Source organism: Geotrypetes seraphini, chromosome 6 (genome assembly GCF_902459505.1).
Source record: "Geotrypetes seraphini chromosome 6, aGeoSer1.1, whole genome shotgun sequence".
Taxonomy (NCBI): domain Eukaryota; kingdom Metazoa; phylum Chordata; class Amphibia; order Gymnophiona; family Dermophiidae; genus Geotrypetes; species Geotrypetes seraphini.
In genome coordinates, this window is record NC_047089.1 from 166,804,681 (window position 1) to 166,821,217 (window position 16,537).

The following is a 16,537-nucleotide window of genomic DNA, read 5'->3' on the forward strand; positions in this document are numbered from 1 at the left end:
AGTAGTCATGCAGTTTAAAAACATAAAAACCCCTAATATTGCAGCAAGAAAAACTACTCATTAATGCATCTATTTCAAGTACGCACAAACTCTAACACATATAAACTATGCTATATATGTTATATAACATATAGTGTAAACCAGCCAATTGGCGCTAAAATTGTTTTCTACTGATAGCCATTAGAGTGGAAGTACTAGGAGTGCGCTAAGACTTTTTTTTTGTTTTTTTAACATATGCAGACTAACTACAGAGTGATCATTTAGTACCTTATTAAAGAATCGGAATGCTTTAGGTATTTCTCTTTTTGGGTATTTTCAGACGTCTAGACCAAGTCTGAAAGGAAGTTCCCTGTAAACTGCGCAGCCATTATACACTTTAAAAATACTTATATCTATGCAGCAACATCCGAATTGTGTGGCTAATTATTCAAAGCATAACCTCCTTTCTTCCTTTAAAGAATCTGGATGAACTAGGCAGTGTCTAGCGCGCTTTTTTCGTTGTTTTCATTTTCAACGCTAACTGCGCCTTAGTTAATTTCTGAGAAATGCGATTGCTTTGTATTATATTACAAGCTAATGTAGGATGGATCAATCATCCATAATCGGGATTAAGAGAGTCTGTTTAATGAAAAATCTATCAGACTCTTCTTTTGGACACGAATGTTGCCAAAAAATCAATAAACAACATTTATAAAAAAGACTCCAGACAGGTTTCTAAATTAGAAAAAGAAAGAAAGAAAAAAAATCTCTGAGGTGTGTTAAAATACTGAAACCCTCGATCGATACGATTAAATATTTAATGTTTAGGGGAGGGACTAGGGGAGGGGCACACAAATTGAAAGCCATTATCGCTGCGAGTATTCTTATAATTAGGACAAATTCCCTTTTGATTAAAGCGCTTGAGAAAGTAATGGAGACAGACTGTTCCAGCGAGAACCCAGTTCCAGAGGAAAATGTATGAGAGGGCATTATAAGAAAAATAAAATTAGTGTATCATATGAATGTTTATTATAGCTCTGAATTAGTCATTAGAGAAAGGAATATGTTTAGAGCGCATCACGTATATAATAAATGTTGAATTAATAGCTCTAAAAGGGTTTCAAGTTAGCGTATAAGATAGAATCCATTATATCTTGATTTTCGGGAGGAAAAGAGTTTCAAACTGAAGATGAAAATGGCCTTCCTTGAACAAATCCTAAAATATTAACTTATAAATATCTCGTCGTCATCCCTTACCCCCCCCCCCCAACTTCTTTAAAGAACCCAGGGACAGATATTCTCAAATATTACTAAATTCGGGTAAACTGGTAATTCATTTGAAAGAAAAAAAAGTAGCACCTTAGTAGTCTCCCCTGAATAATTATTAGTCTAGTCTCTTGCGTTGGAACCTGCGGCTTGCTTTGTAGCATTTGCTGCCTAAATCATATTACTCTGTAGCCATTCGTTAAAACTGTGGACGGAGTGTTATGGGCACTTTGAGAGTAAACACAATAAATATTCTTGATTATAGTAATATGTTGGTGAGACAAACACATCTGAGGATTGAATGACTAAGCCTCAGACGAAATGTCAATAAAGTTTAAGTAGACTTACTTGTCCAAGGTTGTTCAATTGACATCAATGAATGGCCTTACAGAAGAACAACCGGGTGTATAATTGAACTTCCCTTGATATTTTCATTTTAGGAGACCTTTGTTATAACATTTGGACAAATCTAAATTTTTCCAAATATTATAACTACAGTACATTGTGCGGATCAGAGACTCATATGTAGGCCTAATGTAAGAATACGGAATGGACAGACAGACAGACACATACCCATTCATATACAAAATACTCCACTAGTTCAGGACGCAGGCAGACAGATGTGTATTTCGTGTATGCCTAGAACTCTAATTAATCAGGATTCCGCGGGATATGACAGAACATATTGCATAGTGAGCAGGAAAAGTCATCAGATGGCTAAGTGCAAGACAAAGCTAAAACTGATACTGTTCAAGGCACCCAATGCACTTGTCCATGTGTGTTTTGGTAAAAGTCTGGATAATTACAGATTTTTTTTTAAAGAACAAAATCAAACATCCTAAAACGACCAAAACACTTATTGCATCTGCTGCAAAATAGTAAAAGTCAGTGAGGAACGTCTAATTTGAAGCACGATTTAATTCTGAACAGAAATTCGACTGAAGGTAGGTGTTTGCTTTTAGTGTGATCGCAGTGGATTTAGTCTGGCTCAAATAAAGGGGAAAAAAATCGATTCCCCCCCCCCCCCCCCCCCCCCCCCACTGAAAACTAACTTGATTACGTTGTGTACCTGAAAAAGCAAACAGAGCCTACTTAGAATCGTGGCTGCTCCACTGTCAGTCGCTCTCCCCCCTCCCCGGTCCTTTGCTTCTGTTAAGATGATGAATATGAACTTGTTCAGAAATCCACTCTAAGTTTAACGTGATGAAAAGAGACATAACAGGGATCGAATCCCAGGCAGGAGCTCGAAATGTTCTTTCAGGTGCACGTTTAGAAATGCTTCAAGACTAAAGCAGCTGTTACTTTTTTGAACAAGGTTTCTGCATCTCCTTCTGACTTCTCGTTTTTAACACCTCACGAGCGGAATATAGTAAATCTAGCTGGCACTGAATTAAAAATCGGTTTTCCATGGGAAGTGACAAGACTTGGAACATGGAATTTAGCTCAAGAGATGTTGTTAAGGGAGTGGAGGGGGTTGAACTAATGTGCAATTCACCTTATAAGTTAACTGGTACAACAGACACCAGGGCAGAGAGGGTGGAACCCTAGGCCTCCGGTGTATGGGAATGGGAAGTGGAGACGATAGATAGAAGGCTCTTGTTTGAGCAGAGGACATACTTTTTAGGCAGTGGTTAACAAATGTAACTCTTTTTTTTTGGGGGGGGGGTGGAGGGGGATATTCCATGCCTACATATGCACCAACTTCTGAGGCTAGTGCAAGAAAATCATTCGAACCATTTAAAAAATAAAATAGACTTATGGTCACAACCTTGCAATCTGATCCGGAGATGAGTCCTGTTCTTGCTTAAAAAAAGAAAATTCAAGACGGCCTCAAGCAAAGTTAAACATCATATTTCAGTTCAGTTGTAGCTCAATGAAAGCAGACAGAGCCATATCTGACAAAAAGAAAGAAAGAAAAGAAAAGTAACAATTAATGTGTAGGGGACAGCATTATGTATGTTTGAATATGATTACTCTACATTCCTCAAGATGAAAAGTTATGACCAGAGTCCAGGTGGGGGGAAGGGGTAAAACGCCCAGGGGGTGTTCATTCTTGGAGGTCCATGACGCCTTCTGTCACTCTCTTTCGGATCTAAATATGTTGCCACATTAAAGTCCATTTCAGGATCATCGTCATTCCAGTGTTTTCTTCGACTCTCTTCTCTTTGAGGTGAATTCTTTTTGGTTTATGCCACAAGAAAGAAGCCACATACTATATGAACCTTGGACTTATGTGTATTTATCTAAATCGGTGGCAGATATGCAAACCAGTAATTACAATAAGTCCCTTAGTGTGTTGTACATATATTTCAGGCAATTTACTGTATGGATCTCTCACACATACACGCTTTGAAGTTACCAGTCATTGAAGGATATGATACAAGAAGAAATAATGTAATAAATGTAAGACATATTGATTAGCTTGCTTTCAAGTGACAAAGTGGTGCCCCCCTCCTCAAAAAAAAAAAAAAAAAAAATTCCCAGGGGATTAAAATGTCAACTTTATTTCAAAATCGAAGTGCAGTAGAGATCCAGGTAATTTATTGCATGGCTTTCATTTGATATTTATTCCTTGTTCAGGAAACTATGAATAACGCGCAATCATACCTACCCAACACCAAATAAATGAAATGTGCAGCTCTCAAGTTTCTGTTTTGTTCGTGATTTCTCTCTCTACCCCCCCCCCCTAAACAAAATACATGTTTAATGCTGCGTTTTAAACGTACAAATCAGAAACACGTTTTCACAATCATTATATAATGCATCACAATAAAACATTTAGACATTTTTTTTTAAACCCAATTACAAAATCAAAGACTCGTGTGGGTGTGGTAGATTGTTTTATAAGCACGGGAGGCCCATCGCGAAAGAAGGGTAAAGAAGAAGAAAAAAAATGGTCAATAAGCTTTAGGGAAATGACATAAAATCTTTTAACTCTAATTAAATATTTTGTAAAAGTTGCACAAAATACACAAAGTTGCACAAAATCGTGTAATAAAGCATTATCTACCTGTCACTTTATCATACCACCACCACCACCATCATCATCATCATCATCATTTTATCCTATTAATTATCAACTGCATTGCAAAACGACTATAGGAAGGGCAGGTTATTAAACGACTAATAATAACGGCACTGCCTTGCTAAGAACGCCTTATCTCCGCAGAATGCAGTTATTTATTTGGTTTCTTCCCCCCCCCCCCTCTTTGCTTTCACTTGTTCTGGCTCTTTACATTCCTAAATGAAGACACAAGGATGCCAAGCAGTGATGAAATGAAAAGAAAGCCAATTGCTGGACTGAGGTGGGGAAGATAGCTTGCAAGGAGTCCGCCTGCGACTGCGGAGCACTCAGTAATTGCTGGAGACAGGGAGAGCTGGGGGTTGGGCTGTGGTAACCATGTATAAATAGTGTGATCTCTTATTGAAAGGCATAAATAACAGCAGGAGTGATCTAACCTTATGCAGCCCATCTCCGACGTGCAACAATTAGAAAAGCTTGCAGAGGGAGCCTAGATCTCTTAGCAAAAAAAAAAAAAAACCCAAAGTGGATTGTCTGTGGATAGAGACTCTCAAAACCACCGGGCAGCCATGGAAGAACTCACAGCTTTTGTATCCAAATCGTTTGACCAGAAAAGCAAAGAGGGCACCAGCAGCGCCGGCAGCGCCAGCAAGAAGGAGACTATTACGTACAGGGAAGTTTTGGAGAGTGGGTTGGCTCGAGCTAGGGAGCTGGGAAACTCTGATGCAAGCCCCCAGGACATGCACGAGAGCAACAGCCATTGTCCGGTCCATCTTTTCAAAGACCACGGAGAGGATGAGAAAGACAAACTTAAAGACTTCAGCACAGGCAGGGCTTCGGAAGGTAAGCAGGCACCAAATGCCCCCCCGCCCACCCCCTCCATTGAATTCCTTACGAAATATGCCCATTTTCACCTACGAAATTAATTATTTGTTTTCTTTCTTAACCCAAACAAAAAACATGTATTCTGGGGGGGGGGGGGGGGGGTTCGATCACCCTTCCACTATCTTTGTCCAAACCCAGATCGGACAACTGTTTTTAACTTGACAGCAGCGGTATACTGCCTTTAGTTTATTCTGAAGGGATCATTTCCATTTCAAAAGGCTCACATTTTGTAGGTCATAAATATTTCTAAGTGGGAACTTTCCAATGCTGTAATATTAAAAAGAGAGGGGGGGTTACGGATCCCTTTCATGCACTAGTAAATAGACGGATGCTCTTTCTAATGCAAAACTTTCAACACACGTTAGTCATAAATTCGTCGTTTGCTCTCTTACTTGAAAGAGAAAGGAAAGGTTGCATAAAGGAAGTGATAAAATACATGCAAAAACCTTGTTTGATCAAGTGTGTGTGAGTGTGCTCGTGAGAGAGACTTTAAAAATGATTTAAAAAAAAAAATCAGTGCTATGTTATTCTTCTGTTTATATGTGCAGTTTATGCAGTGCAAAGGCCTCAGAGAAGCAGGCCATCACTAAGACAATTATCCCTGAAGCCCTTTTGTATTTTACAGGTGTTTTCTGTGGCTGCAGGTCATGCAGCCCAGTCAGTGTCATCTCCAGGCCCCATTCTGGGCCTTATTTTCCCCCTCCCCCCCCCCACCCCCCACACTGGCACATCATTCTGTTTAAAATCTTGAGGTTAGGAATATCTGCTGATTTCACAGAACCACTTTATTTTCAGTAGATTACATAGGTGTCCTTTTTCGTTCTCCCCACCTCAGCAAAGCTGGCTTAGAGACGATATGAGAGGTGTTTCTGCAACTTTGATGCTCAGCAAACCGAAAATTAATGAGCCACACTTTAAAACAGTAGTTTATTCGTTTTGATCCCACAGGTGTGCCTTGAATGTTAAGAAAGCAAGTTATACAAGAAAATTATCCGGTTAGTTGGGGGGGGGGCGGGGGCGGGGGAGGGATCTAACAGTAGAAAGGGATAATAGAAACTAAGTAAGAATTTTGTACTTGTCTAATATTTCAATGGAAGTTTCAAAGTGTAAATTATTGAAATGGTCCAATAAGATTTTGCTCAATGTTTCAAATATTGATTCAAATATGTAGATGGGGTATGTGTGTAAATATTAATTAATTTTTGAATTAACATATTCATACATCCCTATGTCCATTTAGAATCCTAATGGAATTTAGTAACTGTAGAACTTGCATTTGCTTTGGAATCAAAAATATGTATATATAAAATTAATTAATTATGGTACCATGTTAGATATATTTAATCATTTTGCAAAATATACTGGAAGACAAGCAGATTATTCTAGATACACCTCAAGGATGCTTGTAGTGTACTTGAATCTAGCATTAAGAAATATGGTTAAGCATGAAAACAGACTGCTTTATTTCAAATAAAACCTACAAATTAGAGCACAGCGGGGATTTTGGTAATACTGATGGGCCATATTGATTCCAGCAGCATTAAAACATTACATCAATACAAAAGGGTTGTGGACCATAAATTACACTTCTGTGAAGCTCAGATTTGTGTACAAAAAAAAAACCAGCAACACAGCTATTATAGTTAGTGTTTTACGTTTTCCAGTCCTTGGGATTTTGATCTCTGTATATGCAGCTATCTCAGCTTGTGTCGGAAACTACTGTTGTATAGTCAGAATAATAGGAAAATAAAGTTTCAGAGCGCAGATAAAAACTAAAGGATGATGGAGAGATCAGGGCTTCACAGGCTTTCTTTGAACGTGTGGATGCAATTCCAGATGAGGTTTGCTTACAAGCTTTCGTGAGTTACTTTATCCTGAAACCCACCACCATCCCCACCCTCCCAAAGCTGCATCAACTTGAAAAAGTATTTGACGAATTTAAAGATTATTATTCACGGAGTAAATGTTTTCAGAGTGACATGAAATAGTAGCTCTTATGCTGCCCACGTTCTTTCAGCAAAGGAGAAACGAGGAAGCAAAGGTCTGCTTTCTTAACTAAGCTGTCTCAGTTCAAGATTGATAGTTTTGTCTGTTTCCTTCCCACACTGTAGAATTAACAGTTTAGAAGATGTTTTAAATGTTTTTACTCATGCCCAGTTCTTGTTCCTGTCTCAGCACCGCACTTTTTAAGGCGGTGCTGCCCTTGGACAAGGAGTGACATAAGGTAGGGGATGTGGATCCCGGCAGACTACCTTCAGAAACTTATTTATTTAAAAAATTATTACTCTCATACATCTGATAACTCTGAGCGAGTTACAATAAAGCATACAATAATTAAAACAATATCACAAACAACCATGACAAATAAAAACGGATTCACAGTCATCAGATTAAAAAAATACATCATACAAAATAACATTCTTGTTGACTCATTTACAAAAAAAATCCCATTTCTGAAATAACATAAATAAGGAAACAGAAAAAATTATGAAACAAGCTTTAATTTTTCTTGCACTTTTCAGTTGTTGCAAACCAGTGCAATTAACAACCGAAAAGTTTTTGCTTAAACCAAAAATGTTTCTGACAAACTTTCCTAACATGTAATTGATACATCTCAGTCTTTCATTAAAGTGACACATTTGCCTCCAATTTCCAGTATGATTTTTTTAAACTCAATATAGCGTTCTTCCCGATATAGTTTTATGTCTGATTTGTTTAAAATATGATTTGAATGGGAACATTTATGAAAAATATAGCAAACCATTTGCTTAAAAATAGCTTTGAATATTTTCTAGTAAATACTACATTTTGACAACCTTTCTAAATACAGAATTAATCAGGATTAATATATTTTTCCTTATCAAAGAAAACATTTGCTGTTATATACGTGTGCCAATACATTGATATAGAATACAACAATAATAATAATTCATAACATTCAAACAAATGTTTTGATTTCTTTTAATTATAAGCATTAGCATGTAGTGTGGTTCTATTTCTCAGACCTTATAATCTCGCAGTCCTTGTATTTCCCCGTGCTTTTCTGCTGGAAGCTGTGCATTAATACCGAACTACTACTGCGGGATCGATTGAGAGCACTTTATATAGGCCACATCATAGAACTCATTTTACATTAAAGACAATTAGAAGAGCAACAAAAAGATGTGCTCTGAGCCGTTTGGGACTCTGCCGAAATAATATTTTGCCCTCTGCTTCTTAAAAGACCCGATCTCTCTCTGTCTTTAGTTAGACAGCATTGGGAAAGTAGGGGGGTGGATTTTTGAGGACTTTTAACCGCTTTAATGTTCACCCTCTTCTCCTCCTTCCCACAGGAATTTATGACTGTAAGGAAAAGAGGGATGACGTGAAATCAGAAGATGAAGATGGTCAGACAAAGCTCAAGCAGAGAAGAAGCAGAACCAATTTTACATTAGAGCAGTTGAACGAACTGGAAAGACTTTTTGACGAAACTCACTATCCTGATGCCTTCATGAGAGAGGAGTTAAGCCAGAGACTCGGCCTGTCTGAAGCCCGAGTGCAGGTAAATTGTATTTTTGGTCGTTATTTTGCGATATAGTAACAGAAAAAAAAAATAAAATTCATAATTTTGGATTATTATGTCATCTTGCAATGAATGAAGAGGTACTGCAAACCCCACATACTGTTTAATAAACATATTATTACATTTTATTAAGGATTCAATGAATTATCTGTTTCTGAATCATTGTTGAATATATACAAATACTGCCATGCAACAACAGTTCTCTCTCTGAGCTTAAGGTTTTTCTCCCCTCTCGCCTGCAAAACAGCTGGTTTCTGTAGTGAGCGAAAGAGGTTGATTAGTGCTTGAGGGCTGGGTTACCCTAAACCGGGGTAAAACGGCTCCAGTTGACCTGCCTGGCAGGGTTATAGATTCATGATGCTGAAGTCTGTACCTCTTGGTTTGTTGAAGTTTGGGAGTCTTTTAAACTAAAAATGTAATCAGAAAATCAGTAATAATTATTGATTTGGGAAGTGCTCGCCCTTTACAAGAAGTGAAGTAAAACCACATCATAGCTTTGTCGCTGGGCTGTCTGTCGGGGAATGGAAAGGGATAACCCCAGGAAGGGCTACAGTTATAGATAGGAAGGACATTGAAAGATAAGAGATAACACAGAAAGGATAATATCTGCCTGTGGAATATTGGGAAGTTAAGTGCAATACAAGGCTATATTTACCATTTATGTTAGAAACGATAGTAAAATAAGTTTTCAGACAAAGCCCGTGCTTTATAGAAAAAAATCAGTACATTTGGCATAAGCAAACAAAAAGGTAACCAAGGTCCTCGCTGTTGTCACCAAGTATAAAGTAACAGGACAATTCCATACAGGATAATACAATTCACAGTACTGTGGCTTTAACAGAGATTTTGTATTATTGTTTTAATATGTATTTATTTGCTAATTTATCACGACAAGACATTTTGGGGGGAAAAATCATCCCCTGTAATATGATGAAATGCAATGTAAAATGATTGAATCGGCTGTTTGCAGTCAAGCCTAAGCGTCTAGATTTGCATATGGTTATTTTAGATGCGTGATATAACGAATTAAAAGTCAGGCTTCTCTTGGTGTCCTTTTTTAATAAATGTGGCGTGGAAGGATCAGATATTAGGAGAAACCCGCAGTATTTCATCACACTACTGCAAGGATGTAGACGTTAGGGTCTCACTGAAGATTGATCTAACTGCACCATCTAAAATTAATGAAAAGATTAAACTTTTGCTGAAGGGGACGTCAACTTTTATGTCATCTCCTCTGCCTTGCTGCTTCCTCTCTGCAATATCTTCCAGGACCTTGATGTACTGTTTCTATAAAATTAAATTACTGGTAATTTAATTCTGTACTCCCTTCTTTCAGTACTTTATTACTGAGTAGCACCTTAACTGGCTGTTGACTTTTAAACGCTCACACAGACCCTGAAACACCAGCAAACATGAGGTGATACTGGCCCTGGCGTGAATAAGGCCCCTCTCCCTGAAAATGAGTAAAATTTTAAGTAATATGCCATAGCGAGGCATGGCCTCTTTTTTGGTAAGAGAGCGAGAAATTATAGAAACCAATGACTGAAAAATACACAAGAGACTAAAAAAAAAAAAAAGTATAAAAAAGGGACAAAGCCTAGATGCTACAGTATAATGTCAATTGCTTTTATTATAGTTCTCTCCGCACAGTCTGTCTCTTGTTGTTATAGGATATAGTTTCAATTTAGGGAGGAAATTTGCTGTAAATACATTGAAGCTGCAATGGTAGCTGGTCCTGATTAACCTTTTATTTTTAGTGTAGGACTTGAAAGTCATACCACCCAGCTGTCAGGGTTATAATTGAAAGTTATGAAACCATAGTGAGGAGCAGGCAGTAATTCAATTACAACAAATATCTTTGGGTTTATGGTGCAGGGCTAAATTAAATGTCATTATTCACTGTCTCTAATGGAAATCAAAAGGAAATCAGATTAGAGTATTTGTGAAAGAAATCACTGAGTGATCCTTAATGAAGAAATAACTGTCTAAAACAGTGTACTGTGCTTTACTTAGCATATTCATGGCTAATTGGAATTGATTGTGAATAACGCCAAGCCTGATTTATGATCGTTTAACAGACTGGCTAATCCATCACTTTTACTCCTATAACCTGATTTTTTTGGTTAGCTGAAGGCAAAATGTGTCTTATTTCCTGGGTCTAACAATATATATTTTTTTTCCTTGAAAGGTGATTTTTATGCGTACATCAAGACTGCTTAAATGCGTTTTTAACTTCAGCTGTTTTATGTGTGCAAAAAGTGACAAAGATTGACTCCTTATTCTGATAATAGCGCTACGATGGCTTTATGAAAATCCAATTGCTATTTCCTTTTCCCCCCTGCGTGATTTTCTAATTCATTTCATAATTTTCATGAGCTGGGAGCTAGGCAGAAACTAGTTTTCAACCTTGTTTTGATCTATGTGGAAATATAGGTATCTATTTTTTGAAAAATATGTTTATTCAAGTTTTCATTAGCATTAAACACACAAAAAAATAATAATAACATTTATAAACAAGTAAGAAATATCTGCCATGTTTCACTGCAAAACAAACAAAACGTATTAAGTGGAAAGAGGAAGCCAGTCTGGGGTTAAGGCAGAAAATGCCATTGTAAGAAAGATGAGCAAATGGTAAACCTTGTTATTTCTAGAAGACATACTGGGATCTCTACTAAAAGAATCATGTAGAGATCTTATAGAAAAGAACTTGTACACAGAGTAACACACCACAGGGTAGATTGGATCTCACTGGCCTCTACAGAGTAGAGAGGACAGTTCTGCACTGAACTTCCCTAGGTAATTAATGCCTTCAGAAGATTTTCTTTGCACTAATTACTCCATTGTAAATGACCGTCATTAAGGCGACTGAAGTAAGGTTGGAGGCAAATTTGACGTGGGAAGTACATTTAGTATTAATTAACCGCATGATCACTTGGCAAGCTCAAAGGACATCAAAGGATGAAGGTGCTCATTGAACTCCAGATTTGAACATCATTGCAAACCAGTCATTTCCCCCCCCAAAAAAAAAATAAAAAATTTTGAGGCACTAAAAACCAGCAAACTGATGATACGATGAAAGTATGGAAGGAGTGAAAACATTGATGTAACAGTGATGACAATTTCTTCTTCTTTAGGCACTTTTCTGAAAAGATATAATCCTGATTTTTAGTTTCCAAAGTAAATACATTTTAGCCTAATAGAACATCCATTTAAGAAAGGGGAAAGGGATTGGGACGCATATGTTGTCTTTTTGTAGTTTTACAACCATATTCAAAGCAGTTTACATACAGGTAGTTCAAGCATTTTCCATGTCTGTCCTGGTGGACTCACAATCTATTTTATATACCTAGGGCAGTGGAGGATTAAGTGACTTGCCTGGGGTCACAGGAGGTTTGAACCCACAAACTTGGGGTGCTGAGGCTATAGTGCTAACCCAATGTCTTACAAACTTTGCAAAGCCGCAGCACACTAAATATGGTGGCCGTGGCTCGAGAGCATCCGTAAGTATGCAGATGTCAATGTGATGACATCATGTGCATGCGTGATATCATCACATGCGCGAATGCCCTCCAGATGAGGCCCTGAGCCATCAGTGTGTGTGTGGGGGAGTAAAGTGAGCTACTGTTAAGACTATGAACTTCTGCTATTGTAGCATACGTCCTGCTTTATACAATAGGATCTGGTTACTATTAACCCCCCTTAAGTGGAAAATATATTTTCAGCCCAACCAACAAAGTTGGGGCGGTCTCTGTTGAGGGCTGTACACTTAGGACCTCTTCTATCAAACTGCGCTAGCAGTTTTTAGCGCAGGGAGCCGCACCGAATGGCTCGCGCTGCTCCCGACACTCATAGGAACTCTACGAGAGTTGGGAGCAGCGCGGGTCATTCAGCATGGCTCACTGCGCTACAAACTGCTAGCGCAGTTTGATAGAAGAGGCCCTTAGTCAAGTAATTTTCCACTTTTTTTTTGTTCCATCAGAAAAATACAGAATGGAAAATTGCTGGACCAAGTGTACAGCCCTCAATGGTGACTGCCCCAACTTTTTGGATTGGGCTAAAAAGTTTTCAGCAGCCCCTCATAGGACTCCTGCCATAGCCTATAAAACTTGCAAAGTATTTGCTAGCTTAGTTTTATACATTTTTATGAATGCATTTTCATTACTTCACATGAAATATACGATGACAGCAAAAACAACAACAAAATTACTGGACAAATAACAATACAAAACGTGAACTCTTTCTTGTGAAGCAAAATTCTGCACAAAAATACAATTTTTCAATCACATTCTTTTACCCCAATCTTGTTTTTCTGCCCTAGAAGTTGTAAGTGTTCTGAGCTGCAAAGAAAGTGCAGTCTAGAAACTGTCTTAAAAGCATCGTATTATGTTTGGAGAAAACAAAGAATTAAATAAAATTATTGCATTAATTAACAACATTAAACAAAATCAAGTTCAGATGCATTAAGTTGGCTCCTTTTCAGATACAGCACAAGGTATGGTACACTACTGTCGTTTTACAAAAGGCATTCATTAATGCTGTTTGGGTTTTCCCTTTTTGTTTTTTTGTATGATAGCAGATCCTCATATATTGGTGGTTCCATGTGCTGGAGCTCACTTAGGAAAAGCTTAGAGATCATAGCTGAATTTTTGGAAGCTTCTTCCAGACTCGCTGCACTTCTTATCCTGTGTTGTCACACAGGTCCTAGTTTAGGCATCATTTGTCCATGGAGCCAAACAGACATTTTCTATCATGGTCACCGTCTTTCTGACTAAGGGGTCCTTTTACTAATGCGTGCTTTCCCTCTCATTACCTCTTTTTATTTTTCAGGTCTGGTTCCAGAACAGAAGAGCAAAGTGCAGAAAACAAGAAAATCAGATGCATAAAGGTAGGTACAGCAGCCTCCTGAAAGAATGTTTTTCCTGTCTCAGTTTGAGGGACGCAGGGCATGGAGGAGGTGCTCTAGATTTCAAGAGTGTAGAGGTTCATATTAATCTAGACCAGTGTTTCTTAAACATTTTTAGCTACGGAGCAAATGTTTTCTTTTTTTTTTTTGTGGCACATTATAATTGAAATGTACAATTGCAAAACCAACAAAAAATTAACCCCTTCCTTTACAAAGCAGCACTGGCATTTTTAGCGTTGGCTGCCGCTGTAAGAGCTCCGACACTCATAGAATTTCTATGAGCATTGGAGCTGTTACTGCGGCATCCAGTGCTAAAAACACTAGCATGGTTGAGAGTTATTTATTTCAAGTTCTTTAAGCTATATATGGGTATGAGTGCAAATTAACTCAAAATGCAGTTCGATAGTCAACAAGCAAACACGCATTTCATCATCCACCATCTGCAGGCATTCTTTTTTCTCTAATTTAACTTCTGTCAGAGCTTAAAATCCAAGTTTGCAAAGGTAAAAAAGATCCAAATCATTACAAGCCTTTATTGCTTTGTTGCTCGAGTTGGGATAACTACTGCATACAATTAAAAACAAAACTAAAATTACTTGCCGTTACTTTTAAAGGACCAATCATGTCAAACAATGATGCTTTTCTGTGTGCCTGGGTCTTTATGCACACAGACGCTCATAACATGGACAGACTCTTGTGTACACGATGCACATGTCATCTATTCCAGTATATAGTTATAAAAGGAATTTCTAAAAATAAAGTAAAATTCTGGAATATCTCGTGTTATACCTGGAATTTCTTCGGGGCACACCACTGTGCCCTGGCACACTGTTTGAGAGACACTGATCTAGATCTTGGGCTATCTTAAAAATGAAGAGCCATGTACCCCTGAGAGGTCTCTTGTTTGAAACTGACAGGTCTTGTTTTGCCTAACAGGTGTGATCTTGGGAACTGCCAGCCATCTGGATGCCTGCAGAGTGGCTCCGTACGTGAACATGGGGGCACTGAGAATGCCTTTCCAACAGGTAGGTACTTTGTTTTCTGATTGCTCTTGTTCATTAAAACCACAAAAAAGTTTGAGTTAGCATGAATTTGAAACATAGGAGCAACAGTGCCAGTCATCAAGGTTTCAATTGCAATTACTGTGAAAAAATGTTATCTATTATGGAGTAACTGGTATAGATGGAGACTTGAATAGTGCTCATGTTGTTGCATTCCATTTTCAAATGCAAATGGTAAGAAAAAACATGACATTTCTTTTTTTTTTTGGGGGGGGGTGTTCTTAACAGTACATGCTCATGAAAGCTTATGGATTTTTCAAGAGTGTGCAATTTTTGCAGAGTGCACATTATGCATAAAGAGTGCATACTCTTTAAGAAAGTGTGTACACTCTCAATAGCTCATGCATGCGTGAACCATTGTACATGTGGAAATAGTATGCAATGTGTGCACTAAAAGAGTGCACACTTTTTTCCTAAAGAATGCATCACGCCTCCCTTTTACAAAGCTGAGTTAGCGGCTGCCACTGTAGTAACTGCCCTGAAGTCCATAGGGATTTAATGGGCTTCGGGGCTTTTGCCGCGTGGTAGCTACTAGAGCGGCTTTCTAAAAGAGGGGGCATGCTTGCAGATAGTTCATATTTTCACAAATAGTGCACACCCTGAAAAAAAGTATGGGATTTTTTTCTTAATGCCGTTGCTCACTTAATCTATATATATAAAATTGGATGTATCTGAGTATGTATGTATGTACTGTATGTTCCAGCATAACTCTGAAACGCATAGACAGATTTCAACCAAACTTGGTATACGTATGACTCACTATCTGGGGAAAAATACTATGGGGGTGGGAAGGAGGTGACATGTAAAAATTATTGAAAATGATACATTTTAGTGTCTACCTCATTCTTTTCAGGCTCGCTGAGATGAATTCTTGGCATAACTCTGAAAGGCATGGAGAGTTTTCAACCAAACTTGGTTTACATATGACTTACTATCTGAGAAAAAATACTGTGGGGGTGGGATGAGGATGACATGTAAAAATCGATCCGATACTGGAATTTTGGGATAAATAAATATCCGGGCAATGCCGGGTGATCAGTTAGGGCTCCTTTTACAAAGGCACGCTAGCAGTTTTAGCGCACGCTTAGTGCGTGCTAAAATGCTGCGCATGCTAGCCGCTACCACCTCCTTTTAGGCAGGTGGTAATTTTTCGGCTAGCGCATGCTACAGCACGTGCTAATCTTGCGCGTGCGCTAAAAATGCTAAGTAAAAGGAGCCCTTAGTTTAAAATAAAATGTCCAAAGTTCCCAAAATAAAGTGAAAACATTCCTGTAAATGACACAAGGAAAGACACAACATGAAAATGTTTGAGCTGCACATTCTTAGCATGCAATGCTGCTTGGGGGGACTGAGTTGGCATTTTGTCATCAGAGGGAGAGATTTGGTGGAGAGTAAATCTCTCATGCTAGCCAGCCCTGCTACTTCAGGCCACTTAAGGAGGCAGATTTCTAGAGGCAGGTAGATTGTTTTAAAAACGTATCCCCCCCCCCCCTTTTACAAAACCATAACTTGTTTTTTAGCACAGGCCACAGCAGTATCAGCTCCGACGCTCATCGAACTCCTGTGAGTGTTGGAGCTGTTACCTCTGCAGACAGCGCAAAAAGCATGCTACAGTTTTGTAAAAGGGGGGTTAGTTAACTCTTATGTCATTATCAACTTGTGAAGAAGAATATATCCCCCACCCCACCCCCACCACCACCCCACCATTTTACTAAGCTGAGGTGTAGAGGATTCTAATGCGGCCCGGACTGCTAAATGTTCCGATACTCATGGCTTAGTAAAAGAGGGCCTATTTTTCCCATGCCCATGCTTTTGTCTTATTTGCATGTGCATATACACTAATAAGAAATGATAAGCAG

The 16,537-nt window shown here is 38.4% G+C and overlaps 1 protein-coding gene across 1 annotated transcript in view; it reads left to right on the top strand.

Annotated features, from left to right (window-relative positions):
• The first annotated feature begins 4,836 nt into the window (after positions 1-4,836).
• Positions 4,837-16,537, top strand: part of LOC117363117 (short stature homeobox protein) — a 43,205-nt gene continuing 31,504 nt past the window's right edge. Inside the window, exons 1-4 of the mRNA XM_033950428.1 lie at positions 4,837-5,110; positions 8,485-8,693; positions 13,542-13,599; positions 14,554-14,642. Of these exons, the coding sequence (XP_033806319.1) occupies positions 4,837-5,110; positions 8,485-8,693; positions 13,542-13,599; positions 14,554-14,642 (630 nt within the window). The remainder of the gene's footprint in view (positions 5,111-8,484; positions 8,694-13,541; positions 13,600-14,553; positions 14,643-16,537) is intronic.